Raw genomic sequence first — 22,585 nt, 5'->3', positions numbered from 1 at the left:
TGGTTCACAGCCTGACCCAAGACCCTGTTGGAGAATCTGGGGACTCCAAGTGTGCAATAACGCAAGTACAATTTAGGACAGGTCAGACAGAAGCTTTAGTAACTACAATCATAGCGAGAGAACATTCGGCCAGCATCTCCCCCTCTGCTCCCCTGTTCTTTCCCAAGTGGTTACAGAGACCAACCTATATACTGTTTCAGAAAAAAGAAAGAGGTGAGGAAAAACAATCATTTCAATGTTAACAAAACCAGGTATCCATCCCTGGGAGGCATGGACTCCTTAAGTAGGAGTGTGCTAACTGCCACTATTCTAAGAAGGAATCAAGCAGTAAATAACGTGACAATATGAAGAGATGGCTCTTGGTGGAGCCTACAGGAGTGGCCCACCAGTATTATCTTAGCTCAGAAGCGGGGAGCTGCAAACAATCACAGACTGTTAGCTTTTAGTCAGAAGGAATGTTCTTTTAGTTAGGATAAACCTCTTAGCCAGACCTCTCAAATCTTAAGTATTAATAATTTTACCACCACAACCCTTTGAATCTCTGGTTGCAGCCTGGCCCCTGCCCCAATGTGTTTCTCTCCATGTATATTTGCTGTTCTATCCTATTACATCCTCCCATTCTTATCAGCAGTGGAATTCATCTCACCTACAGTATGACAGCTAATCTGAACTAGTCCTCCACCTCCACACTGTAGTCACTGGGGAGAGAGGCAGTGATTTATCTCATCCTAAACACTTTAACCAGGAACCATCATTCTTTGAGGTGCCAGGATGTCTGCACTGACTGTAGAGGGAGCTGACTTGACTAGCTCAGACCAGAGATAATTTTTAAATACCTACATTTAGGTTAGCTGAATTTCACTCAATCTTACAGCAATTGCCAAACTCCTTGGCGGCCTAGAGCATAATGGGTCCCAGTGCAACTTGGGCAGAGCGAGACGTAAGAATAATAAGCAATATTCCAGCATCAAAGACATTAATGGCTGAAATTTAGTGAACTGCTAATTTTCTAGCGAGGCAATATAAATGCCATGTATTGGGATGGGAATTTTGTCAAGACTGGGCTTTCTTCAGACTTCAGTAAAAGGCGTAATGCTGACACATGTTAGGAAGCTCATTTAAAGCCCTGCATTGGGGTGCGGTGTATCTCTTAATACACTCTAAACCAACTGAGTTAAATCTAGGCCTTGCCTAACATGATCTGCTTGGCATTTTTGCAGAAGGTGCTTGGTGAAATACTGCTCTCTTTGACATTAACTATAAACAACTGTTGGTTGAATGTGCTTTTGAAAACTCCATGTATAGGACTGTTTCTGAAGGAATGGTGTGAACTGTAGATTATGTCATAGACTTTGTATCTTTTTGTTATGATACAACAGTCTTCCAAGCTTTCTTTAAGTTTAGGCATTTCTAAACAATATTTACTTACAAAGCAGAGAGCTTCCACTTTTTTAAAGTGCTAACATTTAAGTACCATATCCCTACATACTTTTTAAAAGGCATTCTTATTATCACCTCCAAATTTCTACCAGCTGGCAAAGTACCTCACTTGTAATGTTTCACATCTAGTTTTGCATTCAGTATCGAAACTCACAGAGGAATTCTGAGTCTTACCTCCAGAAAAGTCAAATGATACAGGGACATTCTTCTTTGCATTTTGCATTTAGAATTTTTAGACTTTCTTTTTCCCCCACAATTTTTCTCTGCAACTAGAGATTCAACTCTTTTTTAAAATACAAAGCAACTTTCCCTCCTCCTAAAATAGTGCACTTCTCATGCAATTCCACTAAAACTCTAAGGATTATGGACTCTAAAACTCATCCTAATGCCTTGAGAGTTCATGACATTATGTACAGCACTTTCTTGCATTTTGCATCATATCCAGAATACTCTCTGGGTCATCTGACATCCAAATACATGAAAGCTGAGAATCAGCAGCACATCTATGCACAGCAGCTCTCTCCTACACACATACTTCACTTTCTTCAAATGCTTTCTCTCTGCTTCTTACCTATATACTTTTCAGGACCTGTGAGAAGTTTCTGGAGAGGACTACTTACACACTTAAACACTGGCAAGCACACAGGACTTGACTTAGAGATGTAATGAGAAAGTAAATCTTAACTCAGCTTGACACTCCCTCAGTAGATGAGCTAAATTGGATGGAGTTGGCTGGGCAGTGCTTTTTCCCTTAGGATCCCTCAGAACATTATAAAGGTGGGTAACAAGCCTCATCCCCACTGAAGACCAGAGCATTCATATGCTCACAGCAACACATCTGGGAGCATCACCTTGAAAAAAGGTGTAAAAAACTGCATAGATTAGAAACAATTCCACATTTCATCATCCAGCACAACTTAGCATTAGGAAAATGCACCTTTGCTGCTGGTTGGATATTTAGAATTTGCTTTCATACACCATTATGAACAACATTTCAAAGGAACATAAATGATATGGATTTAAAACCCACATTTCCAAAACTTGTTTAGGCATTCAGAACCTCAGGATCATTCAGCAAAGTTAGGTTCAACCTTCAGAAAGAGGTTGTATTTAAACAGAGAAAATGGGATTGAGAAGTATATTCCTTATGTGACTTTGAAAATTTTACCTCCTCCTTCTTAGCAAATGCAAATAACCTGAACCAGGCAGCTGTGCTTTAAGTGTACAGTTTCAGAATGATTTTAACAAATCAGAAGTGCCATAGAAACTTTTAAAATAAATACACATGTCCACACCTCTTTTCTCTTTTCCGTATGATCTGTTCTCTCAAGCAATGGCTCACTTTTAAAAAAACCCTCCTTGATATTTATTTATTCCTAACTATGTTCTTCTGCAGTAAGGTCAGAAACTCTGATATTGATTTAACAGTATGTTCCAGTCTCATTAGGGAAGGAAAAAATAATACCTTAGAGGTATACTGGTAATAAACAAATGCCAAAATGGATTAAACAGTATTCTTCCTCTCTGGGTATTAGTCAGTTTTAGCATCTATTTACTGTTGTGTATAAAGCAGAAATTATCCATTATATGCACCTGCCTGTTTCATTGCTCATATTTATCATTCCTGGGTATATCTTATATACATTACTGGTACTGTTGTTTCTAGGATCGGAGAGCAGTCTTACTCAGTGGGAAGTCTTTAAAATACTCTGTTTACAACTAAAACTCTTCTCTAATCCTGGTCTATAGTTCTGCTTTTGCTCTTCCTTATTTAAGTAGCAACACACATTTTTAGAAAACTATCAAAAAGACACCACCTCACAAAATGACATGAATCCACTACATACTCTTCTCCCCTGGGGAAGAGGATGGAAGGACAAACAATACATGACAGGGTGTTATTCTGTCATTTAATGTTCTGCTAAAAGGCAGTTTGTTAACGTGATAGGTGTTGTACAAGAATCTACACAGAATAGATTAGCATGGCTTCACTTATTGCTTCAAGAGTAGTCATCAGAGTATTGCTAGGGAATAATTATCTGGAAAACAAGTAGCTCAATGTGAGACCTTCTGCTAACGGAAAGTTAATTTTGGGCCTACAAATTCACAAAAGTGCAAAAAATGTATGTTAATGATAACCTGGCAACTATCTCTCTGCTTTTTAGAATTTATATATTTTATTACAATCTTTAATACAGGATAACTAACAAGGTTTATGTAGGCATTCTGGCACATAGTTCAGGTGAAGATGGCACAGAGGTTTTGCATAATTGGGCTACGAGCTCAAAGCTCAAAAGCTTTTCTAAATCACAGTCCTAATGGCATCCAGGAGTTGTGATTGGCAGTGCTGATATCACATGTAAAGGGTTCAGACATCAGAAGGAAGAGACTTCCAGAACTGCAGTAGCCCCTGTTCTTGATGGTCACCATGGCTACCATATCAAACCTTTATTTATCGTGGAATATGCTTATCTAACCCTCTGCTACTTAGTTTGATTCAATTTATTTTGGCCAATGCAAAACTCTGAAAAGCAGCACAGACTAAAAGATTTGACACACAGCACTTGGGCTGGAAAGAGCTTAATTCAGTGGGATCAATCTCACTTATCTTGGCCATCTTAAAAAATAGATGTCTAGTCTAAGTTTGCCACCTGTGGTCCCTGAGAAAGTTAAGCACACTCAGGGATTTAGGCAGCCTCATGCTGTGTCTAGAGCAGAGAGGACAAGTGCCTGAAGCACTTACCTGTCCTCAAGTCTTCAGAGGAAACTTGGTTCTTGGAATGATAAAGCCAAAGTGGGCCAGAGAGCTGAAGGCAAAAGCGAGCACTGCTGCAACCAACGCAGCCAGCGTGTCCCTCTTGACGCCCTTTCACTCCGCTGCCTCCCTGCTAGCCATAAAGCAGGGAAGACACTTGTTTCTCTGAAATCCTGTGTCTTCTCTTTTTGTCCAAAGTAAAACATGTTCAGCCTCACTTTGCCTTTGGAAACTAAAATCCCAGGAGCAAACACCCGGTTTAACATCTGCCTCCACTGATCCTTTTGTTAAGGCTGCCAGCAAAGTTGCCACTTCGCATCACTTACTGTTTTGGTCTCTCTAATGTGACCCCCAGCCTGCAGGAAAGCAGACTGAGATGCCTCATGCTGTTTTTCAGAGGCCATTTTGTTGCTATGGTGACACAGTGATACTAACCTGGACCACAGATAACTGAAGTTCAACATTTCTAAGCCACAGGAACAAGTAAGCATCTGCAGAGGTGAATGATCTCCTATGACTGAATTGTTACATTCCCCAGTTTCACTGTTTTTCTTGCTTTCATGCATGATTAATAGCCAAGCCACAAAAGATCAATCATGTACATGAGGTTAAACAGTTTACAGATTTTTGTTCTAAGGCTGCTCATGCATTGCAAATTAATAACATTGTTAAGGAGTAACTCCTAGCTGCACAGATAAATTTCGTGTTTGGGAAAGTTAAAAACATGCCATGGACTGTTAACGTACTGACTTCTCCACTCAAACCCACCAGTGACAACTTGCACTGCGGTCTTCTCCCTCTCTAAGGATGTGAGTGCCTGCTGTGTCACTGTAGCAGTTTTGTCTTTGCTGCAAAGAAGAGTAAGATCAGCCCTTTAATCCCAGTTATTCTTTAGATATAAGCAGCCACGTCAACAACAGATGCTAATAAGAACAATAATAGGAATTACTCACTATCTATGTCACATACAGAATGCTAAAGGAAGGAAAGTGGAGGTCTTTTGAAGAGCAGAAGCCTGACTGAGAGCAGGAAACAGCATGCAAGGTGATGGAATTATGAACAGTAGCAGGAGCCGATCAACTCCTGCCTATCGAGTCTCCTGCACACTCAGCATCTTCAATTCATCCACAGCCTCTACTGTCACTGGCACCCTCAATCCCAGTAAAGTGCTATGAATAATGAATTGCCTTGAAGGAAGGGAACCAACTGTTTCTGAGTTTGACAAGCTTTTTTATGCTTCTTTTTTTGTTGTTAATTTAAGCATGTTGCTATTTCCAATATTACACATGTATAATTTTGCAAGAGGTCACCAGAACCCAAAAACAAAGCCAGAAGCTCTGAGACTGCATTAGGACAGGGAATTAGCTCTCCTCAGTGAGCTCTGAGCACTCAGCAGAGGTGAGGTAGTGGCCTGAGACTGGAAGAGGAAAACCTGTAAGTTTGTGATGCTGCTGTTGGATTACAGACTTCTTGGCAGGACAGTTTGCATGAAGCATGCAAGTGTGACAGCTTGTGGCAGCTGAAAAATCTGAAAGCTGTCCAGCAGTTAAACTTGCCCCAACAACCTATACAGGTTTCATATCCATTTGCAATTCAACACAGCAGTTTTGGGTGGTATTTTTTTTTCCTTCATTTTTAAATTGTTCGGGAGAAGGATCTATTCAGAGGAAGAAATACACAATGTGTAATCGCTTAGCAGAGTTTAAGCCTCAGTGCAGTGCTATGATACTTTTAAATGCATGGAACGTCATGGTTCTGCACTGCTTGCTTTATATAGAAAAAAATGAAAGAGGGATGTTACTGGAAAACAGAGAAAAGTTGGTTATACACCTGATAGGTCTGCTGGGCTTGGTAGGGAAAACCATAAGCACAGGAGGAGATAGCATTGTGAAATGGTATATGCACACACATGAACCGCAGTAGGACCTGCTAAAGACTCAACTGCAAGGATTTCTTCTTTGGAATAGGCAGTTCCCATAGAAGATTTCCAAGGTTTTAAAAGCTTTAGTTTTCTGTTTGCAGAGGCATGTTTCCAGGCTCCAAAATGCCTTTCGAAACAGACTCAGATCTGAAACTGGATGTGGGAATGAGCAATGAAGCCAAAACCACAACCACAGTTAATGGCTATTGGCTCTTTGGAATTAAAAAAGACGTATTCTGTGGGATCCTGCAAGAAAAACCACACTTTGCGAGTCCTGGCTTAGCAGCAATTCTCCCATGCAGTGGCTTTTGTCTTTGAATGGCAGAGATTACCAGAGTGATGTAGAACAAAATTTATCCACCACTCTACCACCTCCATCACTATTTCCTTCTTACTCTGAGTTCCTGACCTCTATGCACTGCATCACGGAAGAGACTGTGTGATGGGGAGCTTCAAGCAGATGGAAAAATCTGACACAAGATCTGTAAAAAGGACTCTGGGGGAATGACTGTTGCCTCTGTTTACTTAGGCCCCATGACTTTTGTACAAGAAGTTGGCCACTGGGTCTGCCTCTGTGGTCAGTCCATGGTCTCTCATCCTTCTGAGCCTGAAGCAGAGGGATGCGGCAAAGAGACCGATGACCCCAGCTAGGGTCCTCATATCATCCTTCCTTTGCCCTGTACAGGCAATATGCAGTAGATCTCCTCCCTCTGTCTTCAGAGAGGGTGGATTTGTTTCATACAGAAACTCAAGACAGCAGATGTTGCTACTTGCAGCTATGTGAAGAAACACAGGCATGTAAATTCTTAATCAGAGGAACAAAAGATCATCTGTTTTACAGGAAGGAAAATATTAGAAGAAAATTCCAATAGTATGTGATTTCTGCATCCATTTCAGCACCTCTAACCTCTCCACCTCATCATCCCAAGGTACAAAAACTCTGAGAACCTTTTTATTTATGAAGACAATGCCAGGCAAATGAGAAAGTTTTCCCTACCACTAAAAGGAAGTAGTGTTGAAGAAATGTTCAGTCTGACTACCACATAATTGACTCCACAGCATCAACCTTGATAATAAATTTCATTTCACTTCATAAAGGTGTCCAACAAAATAAACTTGCAACCTAATATTAAAGGCAGCAGATGCAACTACTAAGTTAAAGAGTGCTGAGAATTTATTTTACACTTTTCTCACACTGAGATAGAAAAATGTCCCTAGAGAGCCCCCACTTTTTTATTAACTCCCCTTGTCATAACACAGAAACAAATAACACAATACTTAGCATCCGTGCTGAAGTTCTGGACACATTACCTTTACACAAGCTTATAAAAACCAGAGACTGTATATCCTTACACAGTAAATCTACTCTAATTTGGGGAGCTAGATGATTTATTTGCAAACACTGTCGTCTCCATGGTGATGCTGATACCAATTTTCAGTTTTTGCACTGATCTCTGCAATTATAAATTTCCTTATAGAATAAAGAGTCACTTGAGAGGATGCGGATGGTGATACAAAACTTTTAGATTGCTTCTCCAATTTGCTAGTAGAATTAGCATTTATCCATCATTTCTCATGAAAATGTTTCCATAGATCTACAAAGATCAGCCACAGAATTAACCTAGACATTTCCTACTGGCAACTGTGAGAGACAGGTTATTGAGCTACAGGCTTTTGGTCTGAACCTCTATGTTTGTTCTTTTCACAGAGGACTACGGGTGGTGAGAAGATAAAAAGAGTTTGGCCAGAGAGATTGGTACTCTGACATCAGCACCTACTGAACAATGAGGATGTGCCAGTGAAGTCAGAATGAAATCTCAATCTAGTGATAGCTATTTGAAAAATTCTCACTCTAGGGAACTAGGTAATGACATCAAAACCACAGCTTTATTAGCTAGGAAGTGCTGTTCCTCTTCCAGTGGTGAAACATGAACTTTGCTCCATTTATGATTCTTGCATGTCTCACTGGTGTTCCCAGGAAAAAAATGCATGCTACATCCTGTGTATGTGCAAACTAATGGCTATAGGCTAAAACATCATCCTATGCAGAAAATTCTCAGATCTGTAGTTTGGATGGAAATTCTGCAACCTCAAGCGCAAGCAGTTTTTGTTAAGTCATTTTTCAGATAGGCAGTAGAGCTGCAGATGCTGTTTATCAAGGTAGATGAAAGATTAACTCCTCCAATCCCAAGGACGCTTTAATATCAATGGAAGAAATCTTTAACATCAGTGTTCCTCTAGAAAGCGAGGTAGTTTCCATTTCAATAAGTTTCTGGGCTAATTCCCATGCATCTACCCTCTTCAGGCAAGAACAAAAACCACACCTGCATAATAAGTTCAGATGTCCTCTACATGCTGGAGTCTGTATAGGTTCAAGATGTTCCTTTCTCATCCAGAAAGGCTTCATGGAAAGGAAGCCTGAAACACGTTCAGCACAGGCTAGTGGTGCCACGCTGACTTGTTCCCACTCTAACATGGGCTACTGGTCAAAGGGGAGAAATGAAGCACTGTCATTCCCTCTACAGAAAGATCTAACTGGATAATTTGGACATGTGGTGAAAGTTATTTACTTATTTTCAAAAGGTGCCTCAAGCTATGACTACTAAATCTGTAAGTAAACTCTAATTTCTGGTGCGGATTATAGAAATGCAGAGCTTATCATGCCTCCTAGTGCTGTTGAGAGTCTTATCTTTGATTTCAGTGAGCTTTGATCAGGCCCACGTAAAGCTAAGCCACTTCGGAATCACTGCACAAGTGTTAACTAATAATCTCCAAGAGCAGAACAACATCTGCCCACTTCAGTACAACCCTAAAGGAAGTACACCTGCAGAGGAAAACTGACTGCCATTATTTTTGAAAAGGAAAACCTGAGAAATAAACAATGCTTGAAAATGTGCCTATTAAGGGACAGATCCACATCTTGTTCCAATTGGATTCATCGAAGACAATAAAGCTATATTAATTTTCAACAGCAAAGAATTGGCCTTCTTTTAAAAAATTGACATGGACTCATCTAAATCTTGAACTGCCATTTGCATTAAACCTGGGAAAGTATTGCCTTCCCCTTTTCAGTGTTTTTTTGCTCAACATTAGATAAAGCAGGGGACTTTTCAGCCAATTCAGCAATAGAGGAAATTTCCAGATGAGCATCATTAAAAACAGGATTTTCAATAATCGAACCGGAGTAGGAGCACAAGTCCTATTAAAAAATGCGGAAAACCAGTATCCAGAGAGCTTCCAGTGTCTGCTGGAATTCCTCAGAATAAGTTTTCACAAGACCAGATTTTTTTAAAAAGTCCAGGACTTCTACCAAAAATCAGTTTGACTGATAATTCAGTGGGAAACAAGCCCCACTGAACAGAACTTTTCTGTTTCTCAACACATTGATCTTCTATACTTTGTTTGCATTGTCCTGGAAGGACTGGACATACAGCACTGTAGGACAAATACTGAACATTTTTTAATATAAGCAAGACAATGCTCATCTAAAGCTTTAGCATAAACATCAGGTAGAGAGATTTACCAAAGTGTTTTTTACTGTAAAATATCGATACTGTGGTTGCCAAAAAAGTAAAGAAATGAGTTCTTCTTACTTGTATAACAATAAGGTTTGATAGGTAGAATGTATGAAATATATAGTAGCTTCTTCTGAAAAGCTGGCTAAGCTCACTCAGCTTACAGTATATGGAATGTAATTATCCAGAAAGTGAAATATGTATAAAAATAGGTAAAATTCCTACAATATTTGTATTGAATTATAATTCCTCCTGCCAGGAAGGTTACAACAGGTCTACAATATATATATGAAATGCTTGTTCATAAAGTTAAAAAACATCGTTACCTTACTGAAGAACACATTAAATGTAGGAATGCATAATCAGAACTGACTCTCAATTCTGCTTAGCTGGTGCAAATCTACAGAGAACCATCATCCTTTCTGCACAAAACAAAACCAACCTCTAATTTGAGAGTTGGGGTTTTTTTTGTTTTGTTTGTTTTTGTTTGTCATAGAGGGGCCAGACTGAAGTGTATGAAAGAAATTCCTCTGGAAGTGGAAGTACGTTGTTTAATTTTTTTTCCCCTATCTCCACTTGTTTACTGACAGCAGTCACCCACCTTTTAAAATTATTATTGCCTGACATTACATGGAGCTTTTACTGCTTGTTCAGAACAAGGCAGTGAAATAGAAAGAACCTCCAACTCCCCTGTCATGACCCAGTTCTGGGCTTGTGCTTTTTTGACAAGTCTTTGATCTGCAGCAGGCCTCATAGGCTAGTCTCCCGGAGGAACATGGTACCAATGTTGTAAGAAACCTTTCTCACTCTGGCAGATGTGATGGAGGGTTTTGGCGGCTTCTGACCACTTCTGACCTCGAGGAAGTAACAGATCCCAGGAATTTCCTTTGGAAAGTTTTCTGGAAGCTCTTCACGGGAACGAGGGATAAAAATAAAATTTTCTTCCTTTTTCAAAAGCCTAGGAAAAAAACAAAACAGAGGGAAATAAAAAACTGTAAAACGCAGTCCAGAAACATCCCTTTGGAAGAGGTTGATCCTATGTGGTCCCAAATAAAAAATGAGTTAAAAGTATTATGTAGCATCTAATAAAATCCTAAGCCAGGATCCTTAGCTGATCTATATTAACTTAGCATCACCAACTCCAAGGAGCTCTGTTGACTGAGATCAGCTGAGGAGATGGCCCAAATAAACACATTCTCTGAAAATCAGTGTCAGCATTCAGAAAGTCATGTACCAGAAAGTGAACCAAATTCATAATTATCATTATCCATTATGTATCATTTGGCTCACTTAAAACACTCCAGTCTGGCCAGTTGTGCAGAAATGAACATTTCAGAGTGATGACTACCACCAGATCTCCTGCTGCAAAGTAGGTATGAAGGTGACAGTGCTTGGGAGCTCTCACAGGTAGAAGCAGGGTGGTCAGTTTGTGCCCTTCTCATACTAGTAGTATTGTATTTCACAAATTAGGTTCAAACACAGCAAATCCAGCTTCAACAAAAAACAGAATCAAATCTGGCATTATTCATCAGAAGTACCCATGGGTATAATCTGGGCCACCTGGTTGGGGTCAAAAAGGGATACAGGTTCACGGGAGCCGTGAAGCCACCCTCCAGGTATGCCCACACAAGTGGTACAACATCACAGACCTGACTATATTGCCATTTGCCATTTCTCATCTTCCTCCATAGTAGAGAAATCTCTGTCTGGCTACACCTGAAAGTTTAGGGCCTCCTTATAAAGTATCTTCCCTGAAAACTAGTTGGACTTGTAAAATAAAGAAAATAACTCTACACGTTTTCTTTTTGTTTCCAGTAAATTAAGTTAGGGGTACTCAGTCCCTTGCAGCATTGAAAAGAGGAGTTGTGAGGTAATGGTAAAAAAGTCTGAGCGCAGTTGGATATATGAAAGCAGTCTTCATCTTTTCCCCTCCCAAGATATTTATTCTTTCTCTCCATCAGTCTTATTTGAAGCTCAAAAACATCAGTGAGAAGAACTTTATTAGCTTCAGTGGATTTTGCAACAGGTTGTTGTGCTGGTTTAACTCCAGTCAGCAACCAAGCACCACAGAGCTGCTCGCTCACCCTCCCCCCTGCCCCAGTGGGATGGCGGAGAGAATCAGAAGAGCAAAAGTAAGAAAAGTCATGGGTTGAGATAAGAACAGTTTAATAATTAAATAACAATAACAATAAATTGTAATGAAAAGGAAAACAACAAGAGAGAGAAAGAGAGGAACAAGACCCAGGAATAATAAGTGATGCAACCTCTCACCACCTGCCGACCGATGCCCAGCCAGTCCCCGAGCAGCGGCCCCCCCGGCCAGCTTTCCCCAGTTTATGTACTGAGCATGACGTCACATGGTATGGAATGTCCCTTTGGCCAGTTTGGCTGTGCCCCCTCCCAGCTTCTTGTGCACCTCCAGCCTTCTCAGTCAGTAGAGCATGGGAAGCTGCAAAATCCTTGACTAGTGTAAGCACTGCTTAGCAACAACTAAAACATCGGTGTGTTATCAACATTGTTCTCATCCTAAATCCAAAACACAGCACTGTACCAGCTACTAGGAAGGGAATTAACTCTATCCCAGCTGAAACGAGGGCAGTTGTTTATTTAATGTCTCTAAAGCTGATTTCTGGGAAGTAAATGAATGAATGAATCCTGTTGCCAGGAGAATTTTCCAGGATTCTCAGCACATGTAATGGCACTTCCTTTACTCAGTATTTTTTGTGGGTTTTGTCTGAGACAATCTGTGTGAGCTCATTGAAATATAAAGGCATTTTCTTCTCAGCTTTTAAATAATCAGTTGGTTATAAATCCAACAATGTTTTTGCCTTTGAACTTCTGTGGTGGTCTTTGTTTACCATGCTGTTTGAATGTCATAATCTATTTTCCAGACTGCCAATTTTATGATCAAAATACTGTAATCTTTTCTAAATTGCATAAGAGTTTGCAGAGGCCTCTACAGAGAAGCTTCTCTCTTTTCATCGCTGCAATGCTTGAGGTAAACGTTTTGCATTTTAAAACTACAGGCTTAATACACTGAAATAACTGTTTGCTGCTTCTCAATCTAGATTTCTGCAAGCAACAGTTGAACTCTTAGAACTTTCTGAGCTAAATCTGTAAGCTTTCGCTGCAGTCATTCTTCCGCAAAATGACTATTCACTATGGAGTGTCTGGCCTTGCTAAAAATCAATGCTTTCCTAACATCATCTAATTGTAATGACAGTTATACAAGTCTGAAACTGTAAAATATATACATATACTCTGATTCAGTTCAGGGCTGGCACTGAGCTTAGTTGCTATTTCATACTATTTTCCTCATAGAACAAATGTACAAGATATTAATTAAAGGCCTCATATTCACCTGTTTTGTGAATTGTAACTTGGTTGCAATGAAATGCTCTGAGAGTATCAAAGATGCCAGGAGTGATGGGTGACTAACCAATTAGTCCTTTGGAAATACTTCCATTACTATGGCTTGTGATAGACTCCACATCCCTGTATTAGGTGCACTGTTTGAATCAGCCTCTCACTCTCAGAAATTGTCTAGCTGACCTTTATTGGGATAACATTTCAGCTCCCAAGCAAGCATGGCAGGAAATCTTCTTTACCAAATGCTAATGGAAGCTACTTATGATCATATTCTATCCTATGTACTTTAGTTTATACTTTTAAGAAAAAAAAATATTTGCTGGCTGTTTTAATAATACTATTAGAAAGACTTTAATCATGACAAAAATGGCCTTTTGCTACCATTCTCCTAAAGAACAGGTTCTTCAGATTCCTTAAATGTATTGGTCCTGACACTTGTTTTCCCAGGCTAAGAATGAGTTCATGATTCAGAAATTGCCTCTGATTTCTTATAGCTTTGCATATAGAGTAAAGAAATAAGTTATCTGCTAATCCTCAGTGCTTATCAGTGAGGATATTTTTCTGCAGGAATCTTCCCTCCTATATTTAGGCCATTTGTGACGTTAAAAAGAAAACAGTAGCAGTTGATGGCCATGGCCCAGATCTACAGCCCTTTCTAAGTTTTTTGTCTTCCTTTTCATGGGTATAAAGAATCCCAAAAGATACTTCTGCCAAGCAGCAAAATGAATAGTGCACGTCCTCAGCGAGGGCAAGGCCGAGCCACGCAATCAGTTTTTGTATTTCCCCTCTGGCTCAGGGGAAAAGCCAGTGTAAAACCTTCTGGTCTGGAAAGTTTCCTGGGTGGTGGCACCCAGTTCTGGTTGCTTGTCTCACCTTGTGGACCATTCTCAGAGCATTTTGTTGTGACCAAGTCAGATTACCTGATCTGAAAGTTTGAGAGCACAACCTATCCTTCACCTTCAGGAAATCATGTGACAGCTTAAACTCTACATAAAATGTCCCCAGATTGTCCAATAGTCATAGAGCTTAAGTTGAAGTTACACAATCTCCACAGTTCAGGAATATGCATATAACAACTAGTCTGAAAATATTCCAAAGCATTTATCTTGGCTGTATTTCCTGCATCTCTTCTGTGTATTACCCTTAAGAGCACTATTGCAAAGGATATTTTTACAGTACGTTATCCACAGGTTCAAAATTCTGGGTTCTACTCAAGTGGTTGGATATACAATTTACAATTCAGTGCTTAAATTGTGAGGGTCAGGCTACTCAAGCATTCCTATAAATTGCCTGGAACTAGGTCTGCCCTCAGCTTGTCTTCCTTGTTGATGTTTCAGGGGAGGAAGAATTTCTTAAACACTAAGCTGTAGTTGATTAACTGACAGCTTCCCCTCCTAACCTGAAATCTTCCAGAACTGTTTAAATTCTTGTTCTGTCCCTTCCCTCGTGGAAATGCTGTTGCTTGCAGACAAAAAGAAGTGGTATCTGAAAATTACCTCATTTATTTTTTCATTTTCAGTTCCTTCATTTAAAAAAAAAAAGGTGTCGTATGTAAACAGAAAATGTAGTTATTTCTTACTGGAAACAAGAAGCATTTAAAGGTCAGGAGGTCTGTGTGGGAATGAAAATTGGGATTGTACTTAGTGGGAACCTTGAAGAAGCTTTTAAAAGCTGTAGCTCTTTTTTGCTAGATGATGATAGGGTAATTATATTTCATCTATTCATGCATAGATGAAATGATAGGGTAATTATATTTCACATTATTTTGGCAAGAAACAGTCACATCTTCATCAGTGAGTTCCTATATTCAGAAAATGAGCTAACAGAGATTTGTTACTACAGAATTATTTCATAGAATCATAGAATAGTTTGGGTTGGAAGGGACCTCTAAAGGTCATCTAGTCCAACCCCCCTGCCGTGGGCAGGGACATCTTCAACTAGATCAGGTTGTTCAGAGCCCCGTCCAACCTGACCTGGAATGCTGCCAGGGATGGGGCATCCACCACCTCTCTGGGCAACCTGTGCCAGTGTTTCACCACCCTCAGCGTAAAAAATTTCTTCCTTATATCTAGCCTAAGTCTACCCCCCTTTAGTTTAAAACCATTACCCCTTGTCCTGTTGCAACAGGCCCTGCTAAAAGTTTGTCCCTGTCTTTCTTATAAGCCCCCTTTAAGTATTGATAGGCCGCAATAAGGTCTCCCCCGAGCCGTCTCTTCTCCAGATTGAACAACCCCAACTCTCTCAGCCTTTCTTCATAGCAGGGGTGTTCCATCCCCCTGATCATTTTTGTGGCCCTCTTCTGGACCTGCTCCAACAGGTCTGTGTCTTTCTTATGCTGAGGGCTCCAGAGCTGGAAGCAGGTACTCCAGGTGGGGTCTCACCAGAGCAGAGTAGAGGGGCAGAATTCCCTCCCTCGACCTGCTGGCCACGCTTCTTTTGATGCAGGCCAGGATACGATGCAGGCCAGGATACGACGTGTTGCAAGGCTCTCTATGCTGAGTGCATGCTTTCCACAATGATTCTTACTCTCTCCATGCCCACTGGAAAGCAATTTCACCTCTTTATCTCTCCACCTCTCAGAGATTTCCGACCTTTGTACTTATCACTGGATGCTGTGAAGATTAATTAATATTCATACAAAAAAAGTTCCTCTTCTTGCCCTCAGGCTCAGTGGGAAGGATGGTTGCAAAAATGTTATGATTTTTTTGTGAGAAGTGGGCTAACCTGCTCTATTCATTCCCAAACATGATACAGTCACAAACTGAAGGATCTGTCCGAAGGGAGAAATACGATGGTGAGAGGAGCAGCCACGTAGGAGCCTAGAGTAGCAACTCCTTTGGAAATATGAAAGAGCAACTCCTTTGGAAATAGAAAAGATGATTTTCCCTGAGAACTGTATTATCACAGCTGAAGGAATAAATGATGACCACATGTGCTAACTTAACTCTAGCTGCTTTGAGAAACAGCAGTGCTGAGGAAGCACTCACCTAGCTTCAGCATGCTCTAATACTTTGAGTTCCACAATGAGGGCTTCAGAGGACACATTGCCTGTACAGTGTCTGGAAACCTTTGAAACCTCCTCCCCAGTACTGTGACTAGTGCTTGCTGGACATGGATAGCACAGGTTGCCACATGCCAGCAAACTTTGCAAATCCCAGCAAATGCCAGCAGGTTTGTTCAGCTGCAGGAGCCCGGCACACTGCATAGTTTGCAGTGCTCAGTGGCCTGTCTTTTCTCTCACCCTTTACACCAGGCTTGTCTTAAAAGCCACCTTCAGGCCATGCAGTCAGGACAAATCCTTCCAAAGTCAACAGATAGTAAGGAGCAAGCAAGCAATCCTAGTGGTGATGCAGCCCGTCCTTGGCCAGGCTCCTCCTTTTGCTTGCCAAGCTTGCCACTTGCTGTCCCCTGACCGCAGGAGCAGTTCGGGAGTATCAGCCTCCCCAGAACAAAGTACAGCATCTCCATCTGCCTGCACAGTTTGCTCCCCTCTGTTTTCCTCAGGCCCTCCACAAAATGTACAGTGGATATACTTTACATCACAGTTCCTGAGATAAGTGCCATAAATTGATATATGTACGTATATAAAATATGTATTATATAATAATATTCAAACACATGTTCATATCTAATTAGATATGAAACTAATTATAGTATTTGCTGCTTCAATAAACTACGTAACAGGAATGTAATACTCAAGTAAGGTATTAACAACAGCCAAATATTCATTCAGCTTTGGTTTTGCATATATATACATTTTAACCTCTGTACAACGAATTTCCACGTACCCTTAATAAAAGCCATGTTATGATATGATTTGGTAATTTGCTGAATCAGAGTTAAAAAAAGCACCCACTCAGAACTGAACTTCAGTGTAAACTTCTTTTAGGAAAATTATTTTGTATAGACCAAAATTTGAACAATATTTCTAAAAGAAATACAATGCACTACAATAAATGAGAATATGCACTGCCTTCCTAAATATAGTATGCACCAAGAAAAGCGAAGTGGCCAGGTCAATCTTCCATAAGTGTTACCTTTCACAGGGATAGCTGTCAACAGAAGAAAAGGTTCTTTCTGCCCTAACTCTTAAAGAACTGTAAAAACTGTAGTTAACCATGTTCACATCCACCTATTAATTGGTACAATTAGGAAAATTTAATTAATGGCTTCCCAAATGGGTTATCAGAAGACTGTCTCCTGCTGGATTGCTGAGCCCTTCCTCTGTGGTGTTGGTCACTTCACCAGCTGGGTATCTGGTTTGATAACATACGCCAGTTCATTTGTTTCCATACAAATTCAGATGATAACTTATTATGGCACTCATTAGAAATATTGGTAGGCTGCTCATAAAATACACTGTATAAAGATATGAATTTGCCATTGTAATGCCAAAAATCAGTGCACTTGGTCCTAAATTTTAATGGCTTTGAATTTCTCCCTCAGTTTCTATACATGCTAGGAAGACCAGGAGACTGAAAAAAACCTGACTATGTCTGGATCTAATTCATTTCACATTGTACTTTATTATTTTTTAAACTATGGAAGTTCGTGTATTGGTGTTTTTCCTTCATACAGATCAATTGTAATAAGATTATGAAAGGACCAGCCATGATTTTTTAATGCAATATATTGTATATCACATGCAGCTCAGCACAGTGAGTGTCTGTCACTGACCTTTAATACTTTTATTTCTCACCCACTTAAGCAGAAGAAATAACGGGTCTCTGCTCTCTGTTTGGGACATTAGAGAATTAGGCTCAGTGAATAGGATTGCGCCAGTGAATAGGATTGGCCCCAGGCTTTGCATTGATCTAACAGTGCTGGCCTCAGGACTTGTCTGGATTTGTCTAGGCTTGAGCTTTTTGTAGCTTTAGCAGTTGTCTAGCAGTCAGATCACTATTGCCTAAATATGTTTTAGCTTTAGTTTAGCTGTGTGGAACTGTGCTGTAACATATACTGTTAACTAATTGGCAGTGATCTAACACAGAGTTATTCTGTGTAGAGTGAACTACCTATGAACCTTGAATAAAAATGTAGTGTCACGAAGCACAAGCATGGGCAGACAGCAGAGCCCCCAGGACTGTAATCACAAATCACAGTGACTATGGGGATGCAGCCTCATGGAGGCAGATGACACCAGGAACAGAAAAACAAGAATAAACCAGTGCATTTTGACTAGACCTTAATACTTTAATTAGACTAACAATAATTTTTTGGGTCCATCTGTAAGCTGTGTTCCCTTTCTGTCCATAACTAAATTGCCTGTCCACCAATATGTCCCATAAAAGCATACATGGTGAATTGACCAATATAAAAAGAAACATTTTTTTAAAGGATGCTCAGAAATAAAATAAAAAAAATCTGAAAAGGCTCTTGGAGAGCAAATCCATTTGTTTGTCCAGATGAGGCGGAAAAATATAGATATAGATACAACCTGTAGGAAAAATTATATATATATATATAGATATAACCTATAGGAAAAAGAATTTGATGAAAATAAAAATCTATAATGAGTTTATAGAAATGCATAGTTTCAATTTAAAATCCTGATAAAGAGAGATGTATATACATCCTTCTTAATTACCTAAAAGTAAAACTTCTTCCACACAACATTCTGTGAAATAACTGTTAAAACCCTATTCAAATTCTGCAGTTTTTAATTAATTTTAAAGGCTTAGGGGCAATTTATCAGATGAACCAGCAGTGACCTCACCCAGCTCAGTAAGGAGGTATGCTTGATTGCTCTCTCCCCTGAATCAGGTAAGGATGTGAGATATAGGCTGTTCAGCTTTGCCTAAGCTCAGGTCCCAGATGTATTGCCCAGCATGGGATAATGGAAAGTATCTGTACCCAACACTTGATGCCAGAAGCACCTTCTCCATACGGGAAACACATGCTGGAAAAGACCAGAGGTGGAAAGAAGAGGAAAAAGAGAATTAATTTTTAAATACAGTTACTTGACAAATAGCAACAATTCTGTTTACCTGCTTTTGATAACTGCTTAGAGATCCCAAGGCATTACACTGTAATACTATTAGGGAAACAGGATGAATGTAGGTATATTATATTAATATCTGATAAACATCATTATTCAAGGCTGAAACAAAGAATTAAAAAACATTTAATCTCTCTTCTGTGCTGAAGAAGAGTCTCATAAATCTCATTGTGCTTCCTTCCTGAGTATGGAAAATAGGGTAATTTTATTCAACTCAGGATAATGTAGATGAATTAAATAAACCTTAAGCTGGATTTGCCAGTTTAGTAAAGGAACACAGAATGTGCTATTCTTCTCCTACTCCTTCCTGGCCAGGTGTTTAAATAAGGACCCATCTGGGATCCTCTACTCCCTCTCCAGTTTCTACATGTTTCACTGGAAGTTTTACCAGTGCTGTTCCAGTGCTGTCATTTTACAATGCTCAGTGATTCAAAGCAAATTAAATGAAGCTCTGTAATTCTTCAGTCAAAAGACCTGCCTGAGTCAAGAGAACAAGATATTTTGAGCAGAAGTGAGCTCTTATCCCCAACAGATTCAAAGGCCACCTTTGTAAAAGGTGCTGTTTCACACTGCAGAGCTCTGCCCAGGCAGATGTAACTGGAGCAAGGCTGCCCCAGGTTCACTGCTGCTGCTAGGCAACACCACATCTTATATTTATAATTTTAGACTCTGATTCTTACATAGGCAGATTATGGGCTCTCAGGGAAGTGTCTGAAACCAATAATAGGCATTCTGAAGTGTGATTATAATTTAAATGCTGATGACGCTTTCTAATGCATAATCTGTTCTGTAAAATGAAAGCTGGTAAGTATTAGACGTGTTTCAAGCATCTGCATGCTTTGTAAACACAAAACTTGTATCAGAATTTTCATCAGGGGGCATGGTAGACACAAACACGTAATGATAAAAGCCAGTTGCTTTGATTAATTGAAAATTCTGCTATTTTTATACTGATTGCAGAATTATCTACTTTGGAAAACATTGCTTCTTAGATAATAAAAATATTAACTGAGTACACAACAGCACAGTCGGATCAAATAGAAGCATTTGATGGACTGTAACGTCAACTATAAAGACATTTCAGTTTGCAATGAATCACTTTATTTATACACAGCAAATTATATACTCATGCAAATTATATTTAAGAAAAGTTATATACAGATGCATCAGATCACTACTTGTTTATTTGGATGATACCCGTATATTATGTTCAAACCTCATAGATCACCTTCAGAAGCTCTGAATAATTCTGCCCCATAGAGTATTTTGTAATTGCAGTATCTCCTAGCCTCTGTGTCAGCAGTGTCATTTCTTGACTTCTCCCCTGTCTGTTCTCATGCTTTCAACCATGCCAGAAGGTATGATTTGAAATAGCCTTTCTAAGTGGCCCCATGCATATTCATTTTACTTTCTCAAGCATGTAAAATAAACTAGTTCCTAGCCTTCTCATCATCACTTTTAGCCATTCATCTTCAATGATAACTGCCTCTCATTCAAACATATATTTTCTTGCCATTTCTACTTCCTTTACCTGTAACCATGTGTCTAGCCTGTTACTTGCACTTGAAGTTCTCTGAATCTATGCACTGAATTTGTTCAGCACATATCAGCAGATTTTTTACATAGAACAATAATGCAGATAACAAATACCAATAATTCTGTATTTTGTTGTGTTTTGTTTTGCAATTCTAAGTTATAGCATTACTGCATCATCAGTCACTTTTCTACTATCTTCCCTTTTTGAAAGCAACAGTCTAAATCTGTAACTTTCTGGAAGATAAGCCCAGACATGATGATCAAATAAGGTGAAAGTTTGGCCATCCTGAAACAAATGGTCCTACTCCTACTGGATTTCTAGGATTAAAGGGAAGTGAAAAAATTGTAGCCCCCTTTTTGATACCTGGAAGATATACAGGGTGAGAAAATCTGACTCACATTATGCTAGCTAGGTCTTACTAAGAATGCTCTCCAAACCCAGGTTACCCGCATTTGACTTGTTACAGTATGGTATGACCAATGGCAGCCAGGTAGAGGTGAGACACAGACAAACAGAAGCCATCTTCTCTGTGCTACAATGTACTTGGAGTCAGATAAAGGGCAGCATAAAAGCATAGATTTCTAGCAAACTCCATATACAAGCCCTCAAACTGGCTTTCAGAACAGATCTTTTACCAGCAATGTGATGAAAAGAAAACATACAATCATAGAATCAGAATCACAGAATCATAGAATGGTTTGGGTTGGAAGGGACCTTTAAAGGTCATCTAGTCCAACCCCCCTGCAATGAGCAGGGACATCTTCAACTAGATCACATTGCTCAACAAGGACCACAAATCTGTTGTCTCACAGAAAAGGTGCCATATCACTCTCATAACCAAAACCAACAGAACTGGCACTGGCACACTGAAAGTGACTCTGGCTTCAGCATGCCAAGAAAAGAGTTTTGTGCATCATTGGCCCCACAAATACTCACTACTTATATTTCCAACAGTACTTTTCTTAAAATAATATGAAACTGTCTAACTCCCAATTTCTGCTCTCAGGGACACAAACTTCAGCAACACCATAGCCCTGAATGGAATCACACCCCTGAACCACATTTGTGAAGCACTAAGATCTCTCTTCTGAAAAAGTATGGACTGCACTTTCAGAGTATCTCGAAGACCTTCTCAGGTTGGAGAACATCTCTTTATAAGAACTGTTCCTGTACAAGAAAAGCTCAGGTCCCTGTCACAGGGTGTTGGTTGCATTTTGACAGAATCACCTCCATTTGTGTAAAATTAACACCAAAGGCCCTGGTACTGCATAAGTTTTCAAAACTGGAACACATTTGGTGAACAATCTTGTGTTCACTTTTCAAACAATGTCTTAGAGGGTTTCTCCTATCCCATAGTGGAAGACCAGGAACCAAAGCCACTAGAGCATTGTACCTGGAAGGTCCCAAAGACAATTTCTTTTCAAGTGACATCAAGTTCCAAACAGCAATTTCCTATGTATTTACTGAATTTCTTTTTATTTAAATGAACAGATTTTCTATACCCCATAGTAGGTTGGGTCTGTGTTTCTCTTGCATGTTACCAGATAACTGTATGAACCTGCTTCTGTGCACTTTATGATCAAAAGTCTGTTCCGTTTTTCTGCCTCTTGTTCAGTTAGCTACACTTGCTCCATTCTGTAAATGTGATCTCGAGTGAATGAGCTCTTCAGATGAATGTCATTTTATTCACTAGTTTTAATTACTTTTAAACTTTAACTTCTGACTAATTTATATTTTAGCATATCAGACGCTTCAATTCTTGGATGAAGAAATTCCATTTAAAACTTTAATTTACATAGATAGGTATAGGGAAAAAATAAATATTGAGATTCACAGTTCTGTATAAGAAAAAAAAAGAAAGAAAAGCAGTATTGTTTGAGCAACTGCATACAGATTTACCACAGAGAAACAGTCCTAAAACCTGAGCAAAACCGTACTTCAGAAAATTACTTCAGATACAGAAAGTTGGAAAAAAGAGTAAGATTGAGATCTCCTGCCAAAAAAGTGAGTACATCAGCAGTAATCCAAGCAGCAGAAATTCTAATAGTCA

General features: G+C 39.5%; 1 protein-coding gene across 1 annotated transcript in view; it reads right to left on the bottom strand.

Annotated features, from left to right (window-relative positions):
- Positions 1-10,097: 10,097 nt before the first annotated feature.
- GUCY1A2 (guanylate cyclase 1, soluble, alpha 2) overlaps positions 10,098-22,585 on the bottom strand; it is a 144,715-nt gene continuing 132,227 nt past the window's right edge. Inside the window, exon 8 of the mRNA XM_009322279.1 lies at positions 10,098-10,589. Within this exon, the coding sequence (XP_009320554.1) occupies positions 10,382-10,589 (208 nt within the window). The 3' untranslated portion in view covers positions 10,098-10,381. The remainder of the gene's footprint in view (positions 10,590-22,585) is intronic.

The sequence above is a fragment of the Pygoscelis adeliae genome, unplaced genomic scaffold, assembly GCF_000699105.1.
Source record: "Pygoscelis adeliae isolate BGI_AS28 unplaced genomic scaffold, ASM69910v1 Scaffold383, whole genome shotgun sequence".
Taxonomy (NCBI): domain Eukaryota; kingdom Metazoa; phylum Chordata; class Aves; order Sphenisciformes; family Spheniscidae; genus Pygoscelis; species Pygoscelis adeliae.
This window is presented reverse-complemented; position numbering and strand designations above follow the sequence as displayed.